The sequence below is a fragment of the Rhyacophila brunnea genome, unplaced genomic scaffold, assembly GCF_057557595.1.
Source record: "Rhyacophila brunnea isolate RB1 unplaced genomic scaffold, BYU_Rbru_1.0 scaffold_15, whole genome shotgun sequence".
Lineage (NCBI taxonomy): Eukaryota > Metazoa > Arthropoda > Insecta > Trichoptera > Rhyacophilidae > Rhyacophila > Rhyacophila brunnea.
The window spans coordinates 24,516,720-24,534,189 of NW_028232806.1; the positions used below are offsets into that span (position 1 = coordinate 24,516,720).

A 17,470-nucleotide genomic window follows, 5' to 3' on the forward strand; every position below is an offset into this window, starting at 1 on the left:
AATAAAATTTCTTAATCTACGACGTTATTAGAACAGCACAAGAATACTACAAATAAACAATAAACTTTTACACTGTGAACCGTACACGCTAGAGGTGAGTTGGAAATACTGTCACCAGTTTGTGTACTCAAGCTTCGTGAAACTACCCACACTCAGTATGTGTGGCCCAATAAACTTATTCCAAAAACTCCTGTGCACTCACCAGTTGGTAGACTTTCAACACTATTGAGATTAAATACGCGCGAACGAGATAGCACTTGAAAATATGTATATTTAAATTTATTAGTCTATTGCGTTCGAATGTATGAATAAATAGGTCATAAATTTTGTATCACAGCACAGTGGTGAGATGACGCACAGGCTTAGGCTTGTTATATGACCGCTCAAAACAAGTTTAAAAATTAAAAAATACTGTTATTCATTTTTGTTAATAAGAATATTGTAACCTAACAGAAAAATAACTCATAAATTTAAAATGTGTTTAAAATTTTATAATACATGGGACTTTTCGACAAGCGGTGCTCAGCGTATTTTATACACAGTCTGAGTTCCCTGAGCCGATACGTATTTCAAATACTAATATGGAGTTGGTTTTAGTTCCAGTTGAGTATGAAACTTTTGTCGCATACGCACGCCAAACGCTCTATATAGTATTCCAAATACTAGTAAGTATTTTGGAACAAGTTTCGATACTAAGTATTTTTTTATACTGGTAGTAAGTATACTTAGTCTTCAAAATCGACCAGTTTTCCCACCTCTAGTACGCGCTACATCGTACTGACCAATGTTGAATTTAGATCTAACATGTGTTTATTGCTTGAGGAATATGTCAAAGCGGGACAGCATGTTTATTCCAGTTAACTGCAACCGTAAATCGGATGAGTTTACTAAAAACGTTTAATAATTCCCGCACAAACCCCTCTCTCAAGAAAATAACAATTACCGATAATTAACGTAGGACACTTCAATAATACAAATGCTATTTATGTTAGCATTGGTTCATATAACATATTATTCATTATTTATGTATTTTGACCTTGGACTAGGCATACTGAGCGAATAATGGTTATTTACTTTATATACACATCAAGATGTTTTATGAAAACTAATAAAAAAAGTATCATTTTCTGTAATACATATTAACACTGTTAATATACATTACTAGTGACTTCGACAACGTCTACTTGAAATACGGAAAGAAAGATTTGTGTCACTATAATAATATGTTCGGTTTATAAGCGCGTGCTTTGCCACCTCACGTTGTTGCAAATGAGTTAAGTATTTGAGTTTTTTTTCTACTTTCGTGTCTACGTCAAGTTTGTACCAACAATATAGTATATTATAATCTATGTAAGTTTTATCAATAATGGTACTGTAATTTTTGAGTTATAGCCGGATAGACAGACAAAAATAAAAAAAAACATTTTGTGCCATCACAATAATAATCAAAAGGCTGAAAAGGCAAACATATCTAAATCACGAACCGACAGATAGATGTTCAAAAAAATAATAATACGTTGACCAAATTATTTGCTATAAGATAAAGAAGAACAATTCGGAAGATATAAAATATGCTGTAAAATTTGAACGGATGATAGCATTTTCTTTATGGCCGGATTGTAATAGCGTACTTAAATGAGACAATATCGGATGATAATAAGTTCAGGCATAGCTGAAATGTTTTCTTCTTATCATTAAAACCTGTCGCTATTTAGGTACGATATGAGTTTAATGATTTAATGCCAAAAGATCGGAAAGCGGAAATAGCCGGCCGTTATTGACTTCGAGAGTTCTGTGCCGAGTTCTATTTTGAGAACCTGTATTAAATTCAAGTGGATACGATTATTATAGCTTATAGCAAGTAAAACATCGAAAATCAATACAATTAAAATTTGTCGGTATTTTTAGTATTTTTATTGCTTTTTATGATTTTTTGGATATAAAAAATGTGTACATCGGATAAAAATTAGACAGTATCTATATTATTTTACTTAAATGATTTGAGCTAATTTTCGTGTTATGATTGTGAATACATACCTATAATATAACTATTGTTTTTAAATTTTGAAAACACGTATTATAATCTAGCGATAGCTCGCGACTTAAGACGATACTTCAGTAAAACGGCAAATAATTTTCAACTATAGGCGCGACGAAATTTTGGACTCGCTGGCAGTCTGAGAGCGAACGTTAAGGTGTCAATACGTCAATTTGTTAAGTGATGGCGACGGGGGTATTAATTCTTAAATCGTGTAAAGATGACTGAAAACGTTACCCATTTACTTTAAAAAGAAAACATGTCAATGAATATATTATTATTGTTACTAATAGAACATACGTTAAAGTGCCCACCACCACCCGTCATATATGCACAGCCGATAAACAGAACATTAAATGGACGCATGTTGGATTTATATGATAAATTATATTTCGGTCGGGATGTGTCATTTGCACCCGCGACTTGCAATCCGCGCATCGCCTAGCCACGATCTTTTTAGACCATGCCTCAACTGAGGTATAAGCCTTAAATGATTTGGGCTAATTTTCGTGTTATGATTGTAGATACATACCAATATAACTACTATTTTACAATTTTGAAAACACATATTATTATAATCTAGCGATAAAATAGAAATAAAAAATTCATTCAAATGAGTATTGATTTTAAACCCCCATATATACAGCCGTTTCATTTCTATAATCCCGTCAGTTTCAGTAAAGTCGTGCAAAATTAGTGACTAAAATATGAACATAATATTATTCACTTCAATCACATTTTATATCTCTAGATGGGTTATTTAAGTCAATAGCAACAAAATTTATCCTCGTCCTTCATCACTTTCTCAACCCTGGCCACGAGCTGACTAACCGTGAACGAAATATTCCCTTAATCTTGACCTAAAGGGCTACTTATTCATCTCTAGATCCACGGTTGCGTCTGTCTGACTCGCTTTTGTCTTTTCGCGAATGATGCCAGCTGAATAAACAGAAGCGTTGACAGGATGGTGAACGACTGATTTACTGACAGCCTCTCATTTAGTGTTTGAAGTCAGTCGTGAACGAGAGGCTACCCACCGCATACCGCGCCAACTGGCTCCTACATTTAGTATAATGGACAGACGTTATAGTGGGCACGTGCGGTAAGCCAGTGCAATTAGACAAGAACGTTAGTATCATGCTTGACCGAGAGCCTGATTGAGTCTGGGTGATTGAAAACGGTTGGATGTTGGCTTCCATATGTAATGACAAAAGATGCAAGAAGACTAGGGCTGCGTGCGTCCATATGTTCCAACCAACGTTCCCTCTAATTTTTCTATTGTGTGTGCGGATCATCAACGCATATGAGCAGTTTACCTCCTCCCCACAAATACAGACATACACTTTTTCATTAAAACTTATATTTTTTAGGTATTTATTAATTTCAGTGATTTTATATAATAATAACACTAACAACGATAATTTTTTAAGTAGATTCATCCCATATCGATATTTGACGTATAAAATTAGAATTTTTGCACAGATATATAGGTAATTTTATTAACAATTACATTCACCTTCCGAGAAATAAGTTGAAGAATTGTGCATGTGATGGTTTCGTGCATTCGAGCTTTCTGGCAAAGGAAACTTTATTTTACAATATTTTTATATGAGGACTGTGCGGGGGATGAAAACATGTGTGCGGAGACACTTTTGTAGGTGTGCGCGCGCACACGCACACACCTTACAGGGAACATTGGTTCCAACTAAGAAATTAAGAAGCTTTCAAAACAAACTCTCTTTAAACTGATCGCAATGGTGATGATCGATAGCGTTCAGCACCTAAGAATATAATGTCAATCTTGAGAACTTAAAATAATATACCTACTTATGGAAACATATAAGAGTTTTAACCAGGTATATAAATATATTAAATAATATATTACACGATTGAAAGGGTGTCCGTTCTAATTGCGATAAGCTCCTATCAATTGAGATTAAGCATTATTATACAACATAATCGCACCTAACCCAACAAAAAAATACGAGTTCGGCGTGTTTGCGTGAGAAGAATGGGCATGACCGCTAATCATGGCAAAAAGTATGTAAGTATACCTACCTACGTAAGTATACATTTTCTTTATTTTTCTAAAAATCCCAAAACGACGAAAATCTTTACTAGTTAACTCATGCCATTGTATTTTACCTTCCATAGAAATCAGCCCGATCATGTGAAGAGATCTTCTATCTATAATAGTGCTTCTAAAACTGGGGGCATACACAGTTTTTATAGTAATAGCTTTCGTAATAGAACTATTGAATAACGTAAAGAATGTGTTGTATTTGTCGTATTCGATGAAAACAACATGAAGAGTTGAGGACCGTTGATATTGTCGCGGTACCTCCATTCCGAAGATTTCGTCACCTCAATGACCCTAATTCTCTCATTACACATTAGTGCAGTCCTCCCAGACCGTGGGAGATTTTAGAAGTAGAATGTTGGAAAACGGAAATTTCATCTTCAAATGGATTAACAATAAATTCATGGGTAAAAAGGACATTAAGATTTCTTCTCCTTTCCCTTATCAAATTATGATAAGAAGTAATTTAAATTTGCGAATACCTTTCTTACAATTTTCTAATTTTTTTTAAAAATAAAAACGTCATCGTATTTGATTTTGATTAACAATTAAAAACTGTGTTTTGCTACCAATATTTTTTAAAGATTTCATTTAGATGGACTATTTTTTTCTTAAAACTTCCCTGTTTTCACTTGTTTGTGTTTTTTATATGTTTTTACCGTAAGTATTCATAATATTATATTATTTTCAATACAATTTATCCATGATAGACACGAAATAATTAATGGTGAATAGTGTTGTCACTAAAAACTGTTTATTTAAATTTAAGGGGCCGCATCATGAAAAAGTTTGAGAAATGCTGATTCTATGATATATCTTTACATCCAATATTGACTTGGGTCTTAGAAGAATAAACTCGATTACGATCACTAATGAACGATTGTCCACAAACCTTCCAAGAAAGTCGTCCTTTGATTGCTTATCTCTATCCCAGAGCGTGAGTTCCAGGAGTTGCTCTTGGTCATCGTATAGATGTAGGTCGAATTGTTCCAACCAGCAAGGGTTCAGTGACCGCCATATCACTTTGCTTTTGTATTTTTCGTTTCCTAATCTGAAAAAACAACAATGCACAAAGGGTTATTAATGGAACATGTCGGGGGGTCTATTTAGATTAAAAATAAAGATGTTAGAGGAAAAACTTTTCTATGGAGATGGAGCATTTACTAGAGATTGCTATGTTAACAGGGTCTAAGGGACATTTTGACGAATATTCCAGTTTTATTTATTTAATCATTATTGACATCACAGATGCACATCAATACGATGCTGTAACAACTAATACAGTCAGTAAGAGAAAATATCAATAAGAATTGTGAAAAATACATTAAATAATATAGTGAGAAATCTACCGAGTGAATTAAAATAGTTACATATTATCAATTGTACGTATAAATTATAGGCGTGAACATTTATTCAAATATCAGATGGCAAAGTAGCATTGAGACCGGATGACACGTTCTTCGTCGAGTATTTCACCGAACTGTAATTTGTATGTATTTTATTTATTCGAGATGAGACGCTTATTTGTAAATTGCAATGTTCCAATTAGATTTAATTAGATCATTTGAAATTGATTTGTATTAAATATGTGATAATAATGATGGGTTGGTACCTAATAGTACTTACTTACATACCCACTTTTGTATGGTACAGATTTTTCCTGTACCTACTTGAATAAGATATCTTAATTGGTTTTTAATAATTTTATATTGAAAATATAACATAAGATTTCATTGCATTTTGCAATTATTTTCTTCTGTCTTTCCACTGTATTCCGGTATTTTTTATTACAAATTTTTAAAATGTTTTATTTATACATTAGTATTATTGTGTGAATACAAATTACAATATTTACTTTACCTTCTCAATGCTACTCTGCCAACTGTTGTTTGAATAATTACTGTTCACGGCCTAAATGTATACGCACAATTATTATTACTGTTTACAGTGTTTACGTAAAATTAACCGGACACAAGTTAAAGTAATTCTACACACAGAGAGAATAAACAACTGATACATACTGCTGATTTAAAAAAATATTTACTAGGGAAATACAGATCAAGAATGGCAGATTTTCACCTATAAGCTAACACACTGTAAAAAGATAAAATATGTAGGTATATATTTTGATAACACTGGTTTAGGTGGAAGAATGAAAATCTTGATTGCAGTATTTCTAGTAAAATTGGAATTCACACGGATGTGGAGCGGATGCATTCTGCCTACCTAGAGTACCATTTTAGTGGTGTATTTTGTGATGATCAAATGCCATTTGCTCAACGCACATGTGGAACACGATATCTTTCCAAGGCCTACAAGTTTCTTGATATTTACGTTTTGAGAATCTATTTCTTCGCTGAATCTTAGGGGTTCATTGGTGCGATCGCGTAACAAACACACTAAAACTAGTCAGTTCACAAACGTGAGCAGCCACGTCAGTCAATGGTGATGGATGTGATCACGGAGAGACGATTCACAAGGCTGATATACGTGTTACGGATAGTTGTTTGCAGCACCACTCCCCCACCCTCCAGCTATGCTATATATACGTGCTGCATGTATCTCATGACAGATCTAAATAACAAAAGATTGTGGTCAGTCTGACTCTTGACTCAAGTAAAAGTCTCAGAACCCACCCACCCTAGGTATTACAAAATAACAAATACCAAACCAAAAGATCAAGGGCTAAGCAAAAAAGAAAAATTGCTACTCGAGGGAACTGCATCAATCATCTAAGCGCCGAGAACCTGAATACGTGCTCTGTACGTACAACGGGTGCTCACACTACAAGACCCAACTAACGCATATACACATACACCAGTAAGGCCCCATCAGTATCACGGATCGAAGAAGACGGAAACATGAAAACTGACTGTGGAAAGAAGGATAGCAGCCCACAACTGCGCAGAGGACGAAAGCCCACGACGTGGTTAGAATCGACGGACTGCCCTGCGTATGCACGAAAACTTTTATAAAATCACCCAGATAATTTACCCAGATCTTCAACCTGGCCTCGGTTGGTCACGAAGCCACCGAGGCCAGCTTCTCAAGAAAGAATAAATTCAAGCAATCCCAGAGATGGGAACTAGATATAAAGGAGATGAAGGCCCAAGATTGCCTAGGCGCCCCATCGAATGTTCATACCCTAAGCCAGGGGTCGGGAAACTTTTGGACCAAAGGAGTCAAATATGAGTGGCAAAACGGTTAAAAAAATTTGAGAGTCATACCTACATATATTTTTATAAATATGATTTATTTAAATGAATTAATTAATAAAAGAAGATTTTCCGAATAAAACTAACGTAAATATATGTTTTTATTGTTGAAATATCAAATGGAGAAAAATTTAATTAGTCGACTTTTGCGATGGGCGGATTTAATACAACAACAATCATTCCTTTTTGCATCAACCATCACGGATGAAAAATTAGTTTCTCGATAATGTCATTATATAAAATATACGATAATAAGTGTACAAATCAATGATAAAAAATAAAAATTGTGAATTTTTGCAAAAGATTTTGTAAAAATTGTGAATTGGGAATTTGGCAAAGAGCCGCATGTGGCTCGCGAGCCGCGGATTGCCGACCCCTGCCCTAAGCAAAGCTCATGACAGAAAACACTTGTATTTTCCCTGTGCTAAGATGCTGGAGCGTAATACGATGAAGGGCTCCATTGTAATAGCGAAAAACAAAATTGTATCTAATTCAATAAAATTTCACTCACCTAAATTTACAATAAGGGTCACTCGATCCAGTGTCCTGATCCATCGCTGTGAGGCCTTTGGCTTCCACAAGCACGATGGTGACGACGGAACTCCATATCTGACATTTGAGGCGTTTGTTGACGTCACATAGACGGGTGCTGCGTTGGAAATACTGGGAAGAACAACAAAATTAAATTAGAAATGCTGATTGAAAATTATATACACATCGTGACCTTTTGTCAGACACCTTCTTCCCACACATATTTACATTACGTTGGTATAATTTAAATTATTACGATCGTACGGCAATCAACTGAAGGCGGTTAACTATATTGTTTATAAATTAAAATTCAATTAACAAAGTTAATCAGAATTGAATCTATGTAGGTAGCAAAAGCAATCTTCTTCTTTGGGTTTCATTCAGTAACAGAGAGTTACGGGGTTAATGATTTATAGTTGCAATATAAAAAAAAATGGGTACAGTTGGGTTATGAGGAATAAAGCGGAAAACACATTTTGAAAATAGTCGATATACTGGATTATTTGTTAGGTTAACCTAACCAAACCTAACCTAACCTAAACTAACCCAAACTAACACTAATCCAATATATCGGGTATTTTCAAAATGTATTTTCCGCTGTATTCCTCATAACCGAACTGTACCAAAAAATGTCCCTATTAGAATCAGACGTAACAGTTTTTTCTCCGTCCCAATCTATGCGCAGTATTTTTTGGGTACATAGGAATTAATTTCCTGTTTTTCAAAATTTCAACGAACATAATGTACGGATGTCGAAATAAAGAACAGATGTGAATTTTTGATAAAAAAAGGTTAACTTAAAAGACACATCCTTTATAGACTAAAAGATTTATGGTCATCACGGTGTTTATTAGTTTACATACGTTATTAGAGCGTGAAGGAAACAATTATTAAAATACACGAATTTATCATTGAGATCGCGCATCAGTTGCATTAAAAATAAAGTTTGTCTGGGATTATTATAAAAATGCACAGATATTGATGGAAGATGGTTTAGTATTTTTCAATATGCGGACGATACAGTTTTACTGCCGTAAAATGCCGAATACTAGGTACTAATATTAATTACTGACCGAAGTGAATAACATTAGAAGTGATACTACAACGAATTTGCGAAAAAGTTTTTATAGTTGTCGATAGGTATATTGAGCACAAGCCGGTGAAGAGAGTGGACTATGTAAAATACGTCGATTGCCGTCGACAACAAGAAGACTGGAGCCCAGACCTTGAGATCGAGATCAGGATTGAGGTGGTTAAGCACGAAAAATAAACATCCCTTTTGAAATCGACACATTAGTCTATCATTAGTTTAGAGATGAGAAAACTGGTCGATTTTCAAGACTAATAGTATACTTACTACCAGTATAAAAATACTTAGTAGAGAAACTTGTTCCAAAATACTTACTAGTATTTGAAATACTATATAGAGCGTTTGGCGTGCGTAAAAGTTTCATACTCAACTGAAACTAAAACCAACTCCATGTTAGTATTTGAAATACGTATCGGCTCAGGGAACTCAGACTGTGTATCGGCTTCAATAGGATCGCTAAAAATACGCTGAGCTTCGCTTGTCGAATAGTCCCATTTATTATAAAATGTTAAACACATTTAAAATTTATGAGTTGTTTTTCTGTTAGGTTACAATATTCTTGTTAACAAAAATGAATAACAGTATCTTTTTTTAAATTTTAAACATGTTTTGAGCGGTCATATAACAAGCCTAAGCCTGTGCGTCATCTCACCACTGTGCTGCGACACAAAATTTATGACATATTATTCATAAATTCGAGCGCAATAGACTAATAAATTAAAATATACCTATATTCAAGTGCTATTTCGTTTGCGCGCATTTAATATCAATAGTGTTGAAAGTCTACCAACTGGCGAGTGCACAGAACAGCGACTCGCGATGATATCATTACAAGTTTTTTGGAATAATTTTATTGGGCCACACATACTGAGTATGGGTAGTTTCATCCGAAACTTGAGTACACAAACTGGTGATAGTATTTCCAACTCACCTATACGGTGGAGGGCGATCAGGTGCTACATTATGGTCATATGATGTTAACGACGATAACGGCATTTGATGAGAATTTCCTGTTCTGCCCTCAGACATTACCAATGAGGAGATTAGAAGACGAGTCAATTAGCCAATTTATTGCTACCGCTAAACACAGAAATACTGCATACCTCGGGAATATTTTTCGCAATGAAAAGTATGAATTTATAATGTGTGCATAGGGAGAATGCAGTATATGTTACAGGCTAAACAACATTCATAAGTTGCTCATTGTCCAAGGCGTTAGTGATCGGATGCAACTGGTCCGGGATAAAGTGGAGGGATAAGAATTAGAACAGCATTATTTGGAATATACTAATAAAACCAGTGGTATCCAGACCAAGAGCACGATGCAGAACCATCTGGATTAACATGGAAATAAACACTATCCAGAGTTGCTAATTTAGCTCGACTTAGTTATGCGTGACTTGAGCGTATTTTAAATGGTTTCTTTGTTGGCCACTGCCTATTTCATTAGATTTAAGATCTGCTATATGACACATTATTATTTGTATGGATACTATGGGAGATGTAATCTAAGTTATTGGCCTTTTAAAAATTGGCGCGTATCTTAAGAACTTACGCTCCTAAGTGAGGCATCGAGCTCTAAGTACTATATTAGATGAACTTTTTATTACCTTACTTACATTATAGTACCTACACAAGAAAACTGTAGAAAAGAAAACACATTTTTATTTCTTGTGTGGGTTGTGAAAAACAAAATACTTCAAGAAGCGTTCGAAATAATGATGGTCTTAAACTTAATGTTGCCAACGATACCTTATGTCTGTTATTTAAAATATGTAGAATATTTCCGAAAAAGAAAAACACTTATTTTGAAGAGAAATAACTTAAAATGAAAATTAAACACTCCTGCGTTTTACTTTTCGTTGAATAATTTCGCAATGAATGCTTTGTCTTCCAAGCAATATCTTACAGTTACATTTTTTATTACGCCATATTTCTTTGTATTTTTAAGAAACACCGGCTGTAAAAGGATTTTAACGAACTTAAGTGACTAAAATGTTTGCGCTTTCTCTCCCGCATCGTTTTCTTTTAAATCGTAATATGATCAAGCAAGCTTAATTTTGTAAAAACACCATATTATTTTCGTTTTAAGGTTTTCACAACTTAAGCTCCAAAAATATGCTCAATATCGTATTTTTTTAAAAATGTTTCAATAAGAAATCATCATATAAATTTAATAATATTTGGTTTTCATAAATATTCTTCAAAAATATGTTTGATAGTAGATTTTATGGACGCGAAATTGTTAATTTATTTTATAGTAGGGGGGGTCAATATCAGTCGTTGCATCGGGCCTCTACGTCACTAAATGCACCACTGCCTCGAAGGGTAAGCCAGTTCCCATTCATTTTGAGTTCCCTGGCCGAGGGTCTATGACGATTTGGCGCCGGGACAACTGGACGTCACGCAATTCGAAAATAAACAGATGTTAGGTACTTATAGGTACTTTTAAATAATATATTTAATATTATTATTTATGTTTAGATTATTACATTATGATTTAATATTTGGTGAGAATTTAAATATGCACACGTAAATAATGATTTATACATAATATGTTTAAGTTCCAACGAAAAAAGAGTTTTTTTATTTTTATATAAAGCCTTAGGTATGGTAATTCTCAATCAGCGATAAAAAAAAAATTTTAATAGTGAAATGAATTAAAACTACTAAGTAGTAGATAGAAACTGATTAAAATTCCTCGTCTACTATCTTTACGAGTACCTATATCAATTCTATATATTTTCTCTTCTATGATACAAAAATAAAAAACTAAAATCAAGGCAACGCTTTTCCTTTAATTTGTTCTGTCACGCTCAATCTTCGCCTACTTCCTATATAGTCAGAGATTTGTAATTCGATACACATAATATGCTATAAAGTATAAATTGTATATTATCATCCATTCCAATAAAATTTGAAGACATTCCGATACCTTCCCTGATAGTGATGATAAGCCATGGACGGTGTCGGATAGAAATAAAAAATATTATAGGTTATATATAAATAATATAAATATTATTATATTACAGGGGGAATGGGACAACTAGAAATTCTGATTACTTTTTAACAATGCAATGGAGTTGAATCGATACCGTATAATTTCATTCTTATCTTAGACCAAGTAGGTACCTACCTAAACATGTAAATGCTTTCAGTGTTATCATTGCAATTTATTAAGGATTCCATTTTCAAAATTAAACATTAAAAAGTGTGGGAGTTAGAGCCTCTCATCTTTTATGCGTAATTTGAAATTCTGTATAATTTTACAATACTTTATACTAGGTACCAATCTAACTCACAATTTTTTTTATCCAACATGAAATATATATTTTTTTAAAATCATACTTGAGTCATCTGTTACACCTGTGCTAAGAATGATAATCAAGCATGCAATAAATGATTGTATGCAGGCGCGCACAAAAAAGGGGGGGTTCGGATCCGTTCCATCTTCACACACCAAAATATGTGCATACCTAATACAATATACCTACCAGCATCAGTGGCGTACGGTCCATAGATGCTGAAGATGTGGAGCATCTCCAGCATTAAGCGATAAAGTAATATGTAGATTTTTTTTTGCGTAAGAACGTTTCTTCTAATTGCTCTATATAATTAATTATTCATAATATGTAAATACGAAGTATTAGAATATTGTAGAGTTACCATTTCGTAATACTGCATACCACTGGCCAAGATAAAAAGAGAAACAAAAGTTATGTTACGTAAATAATAATAATATGACGTATCAATTAGTAGTTTAATACGATCCATATAATATACAAAAGTCATCGCACGCCACGATCAGCATCGATTCATTGTTCTGAAAGAAAATTCAGCTAATACGACGTTTTGAATGTTCTATATTGTTTAAAATTAGTTTTTATTTTTATTTTTTAGATGCTCGTTTATCGTAGAATCGAACACATACTTGCAAATAATGTTTCACTTGATACCTACATTACCTACGATATTATTTCGTGACAAATTTTGGTCATAAACTCTTTTCCTTTCAAAGACAGCCAATACAAGTTCGCAATTAATCTGTGACCATCGAATCAATAGATAATATTAAGGCATAACAACAAGATATATGATAATGAAAAAATATTATAACTGCATATTATAATAGAATGATTAATTCACTGTAATTAGGTAATTGCATAGGTGTGGATTGTTTCGCTATACCTCAGCTGAGGCATGGTCTAAAAAGATCGTGACTAGGCGATGCGCGGATTGAGCAAATGACGCGAGCCGAACGAAATAAAATCTGTCATAAAAATTCAACATACGTCCTTTTTATGTTATGTTTATTATTATATTCGTAATAATAATAGTAGGTAAGGAACGTTTTTAGTAATCTTTACACGATTTAAGAATATATTCCTCCGACGCCATCACAAAACAAATTGACGTGCAAACAGATCGACTATCGCTCTCCGAATGGCAACGCGGCCGAAATTTCGTTCCACATACAGTTGAAAATTATTTGCCGTTTCACTTATATACACTCTTAACAGTCTTAACTCATTCCTCAGTGTATTAAATTTTTACAATTTCATAATGTTAATTCGATATTGAAGTTTTTATTTTGTCAACATGTATTTAGAATCGCCGAACGTTATGCCGAACCCATTAATAATAAAACATTAATGAATTTATGAAAATATTTACGCTGTTTACAGATAATAATATATAATAATATTTTGTATGTTAGTATGCAAAATTTCTATTTCTGTATCAAAAAGCTAAACAGAGTTGACGTAAGCGTGTGACAAAAAAGATCGTGCCATTGATAATTAATTATTGCCGGTAATGATAATTTCACTGTCAAGTTTCCGTTAATCTTTTTTTAGTGTGTTGCCAATTTGGCTAAAAGCACAAGAACGCGTGGCCCTCTCATTCGTCAGTGTCAATGGTGGTTATCCCTCAAATCGCCCTACAGGTGGGTTCGTCGCTAATTGATGTGAAAGCAGGGCTTGACCCGACCTCACAATGCACGCGATTCTTGTCTCGTCTGGTAAACTTGACACTTTGGCGTGACCGCGTGACGTCACTTATCCGGACACATTAGTTAACGTTTCCCTCGTAGACTTGCTTATTTTGCACAAAATCTTGCGAACTATTTCAGTATCTAATTTCTCTGATTCAGCAATTTGTCCGGTAAACTTATTAGGAATTTGGGATGGCTTCTAGACTTTATCATTACATTAGATCTCGTCTATGAAAACGTTTATTAATGGATACTAACGCGAAATTGTTACATGTCATCAATATACCAAATACATTGTTTACCAATTAAGGCTATACTTCAGCTGGGGCACGGTCTAAAACGATCGTGACTACGCGACGCGAAGATTGTCCAAACGACGCGTGCAGAACATAACATAATTTGTCATAAAAATTCAACATGCGTCCATTGAATGTTATGTTTATTGTTCTATTAGTAATAATAATAATAATATATTCATTGACATGTTTTCTTTTTCAAGTAAATGGGTAACGTTTTTTAGTCATCTTTACACGATTTAAGAATTAATTCCCCGACGCCATCACAAAACAAATTTACGTGTACACTACTCGACTTTCTCTCTCCGATCGGCAGCCAGTCTGAAATTTCGTCGTACCTATAGTTGAAAAATATTTGCCGTTTCACTGAAGTATGCTCTTAGTTTGAGCATATATTGCACTAAATTTGGATATTATTTATTTGCCTAATTTCTCAGATTCGTAAATTTATCGCGTAAACTTGGAGTAAAAGAAATTCTGTATAGATCAGTTCAACGTGTTGGGTCTCGATTAATGTCAGATAAACTGAAAACAGATAAACGGCCGCTTTAAAACCCGCTGCACCAATGAATTGAATATGATTCTAGGTTGTAATCGAGATTTCTGATCTTAAGAGTTCTCGATAAATGATGAGAAATATTGTTTTTCGTTTTTCGAGATTTTTTTTCATTAATATTTAATCATCCATGAGAATTTAATAAATTCTTGCCACTCGGAAGTTAGGATTGAATTTCCACGACTTTCGGTTCAGACAGATTTTTGTTCGAAAAAATACTTATTATTATAATACTAATCGTAAATAAAAAAATCTCCAGAATTCTCGAAATCTAGAGAAATCAAAAAACCTATCTAGTATTCTCGATAATTAGACATTCTTGAATTCAACGAATCTCGAGGATTGTAAATATAATATCGAGAAGCTCTAATAATTAGGATCGTCATCTTCAAATAATTAAATGAGGTATATGTACCACCCAAATGAAAAAAACGTAAACATTTTAATGCGAGAGATAAAATAGTTTAAATATTTCGTAAGTTGCAAACGGATTCCGGTTGCGCAGAAAAAATAAGACTATTTTCCAACACTGTTCCAGAGTCATTATTCACATTATTTTTTACGCTAAAAAATCAAGGGGTTCTGTCATGTTGCGCACCATCCGTGACTAAAATAGGTGTTTTCTCTTTCTATCCCATTTTACCTTTACCGAATAAATCTTTTCCCAGTTAACTAACTAATTAAACGAGTTTATAGAACTAATTTTCTGTCTGACAATTAAGCATGCCGAGTAATTTTGAGCAAACAAAAGAGAGTGAAACACGGGAAAAAGTATTTTCAACCACGACCCTTTTCTACGATATACATTTTAGTTACCGCTTTCATTTGTGGTGCAAGGCTTTCATCCCCGTGAGCACCTTTTCCTGTCTAAGTATTATAAAAAAAATCATAAAATGATTCGTATACAAAATATTTCGTAGCACGGCGGTATTATAAAATAATAAAACAATATAACCTTAATATAAAACTCGTTTTAGATACTAAGTTAAAATGCTGACGTAGTATTATCAAAGCTTCATTGGTGCTTACACAACCCTATTGAGAACAGTTTTAGATACGATGTTAGAATGCCATCGTCGTGCAGGGAATTTATATAGTATATATAAAACTACGAAAGTTATATTAATAAAGGAGGGACAACTATTGAAAGCTTTCTAACTAACCTAACGATAACGTCTACGGTCAGTGGCGCACCCAGGATTTTATATGGGGGGGGGGCAAGGAGGAGAATGTAAATTAGTCCCATAGACTCCTTTTCTTCTTCAAAGCATAATTTCTCGTTTATCGGTCTTTTGTCTATTGCACTCGGTGTACCTACACCATGGTCCCCACATCCTGAAACGGGCTTTCAGACTAGGATATTTGGCGGGCCCCCTACATACCGTTAAGATTAAAGGGAGTGTGAAACACTATATTAACGTTTATCAAATTGTGTTTTAGTTCAAATTAAGGTACTTATACAGTGAATTATTGGCGATTTTAAATACATCTTCTTTAATAATCAAAAAATATATTGCACAATTATATAATTGAAAATGTTCATGGTCATGAAGCATAATAGCAGGAGACTTTTTAAAGCTAATTTATGATGTGTGTTTATTTCACTTATCTGGTCAACCCGACACGCCGGGCCCCCCACAGTCCGGGCCCCCAGGCTAGAGCCCTGTCAGCCTTCCCCAGCCATGACCTACACCACTCCGGAATTCGGGTGGACACCGAGAATTTTTTGACAGTTCCATTAGGGATTGGGTTTCTAAAAAAACCTGACATTAGTGTTTTTTTTTCACACAGAAGATAATATATTCCATTGTAAATACATACATCAAAATTGCATCACAAAATCAATAACAGTTTGCAAAATAGTTCTAGGGATATGTAATATGTATTATTTTTCAGATCCATCGACATCTGCCTGTGTCAATTTTTGTGTTAGTCATTCATTGCCATTTTTTTCAATTTTCAAAATTTACAAATCATTTTTTTGCCGTGTTATTTGTTTAGGCCCAAGGTATAGTTTATTGGCTTTCAATTTCAATGTTTAAAATCATTCCGATAATTTTCATGTTTGGGGGGTGCCAGGGCCCCTTGCCCCCTCCCTGGGTGCGCCACTGTCTACGGTATATGTACTCGAAGAGGGCGTCGTTTTGCAAGCAATAGATTGACGGAGCAACACAATCTAAAAAGCGCTGCAGTTCAGCAATATCTGGAGATTGCATGTGTTGTCTAATGCCAATGAAGTGGAAGTAAAATGTCTTTGTACTGCTACTGAGTGGCATAGTTGGAAATATTGGGCCCCACTGTAATACAAAATCGGGCCCTGCAGCATTTACAAAATGAAATGCTATAATCCCCCCCCCCCCACATATTATGTCTTATTATAATAGAATAATAATATACACTAACTAATTACTGATTTTAAAATATTTTATTCTTCCTTGCTTTCATATTATAGATTCATGGTAGCAATTGTAACCCAACAATTGTAATATTATGATTGATATTTTAAAATAAACTTTCACTCTAAAATCTAAAGTTTTTAAAGTCTTTCAAGAACTCATAATTATTGCGCATGTCACGTTTATACAAGTTGGTAGTTTTAAATTTAGTTGTATAATCTATATATCTATTTGAAGGGTATTATTATAATGCTATAAAATAGGAATTTAATTAC

At 33.9% G+C, this 17,470-nt stretch overlaps 1 protein-coding gene across 1 annotated transcript in view; it reads right to left on the reverse strand.

Moving 5' to 3' along the window:
* Positions 1-17,470, reverse strand: part of Mctp (multiple C2 domain and transmembrane region protein) — a 253,990-nt gene that overhangs the window by 22,484 nt on the left and 214,036 nt on the right. Inside the window, exons 7-8 of the mRNA XM_085943140.1 lie at positions 7,845-7,996; positions 5,011-5,169 (exon numbers count right to left, since the gene is read on the reverse strand). Of these exons, the coding sequence (XP_085799266.1) occupies positions 5,011-5,169; positions 7,845-7,996 (311 nt within the window). The remainder of the gene's footprint in view (positions 1-5,010; positions 5,170-7,844; positions 7,997-17,470) is intronic.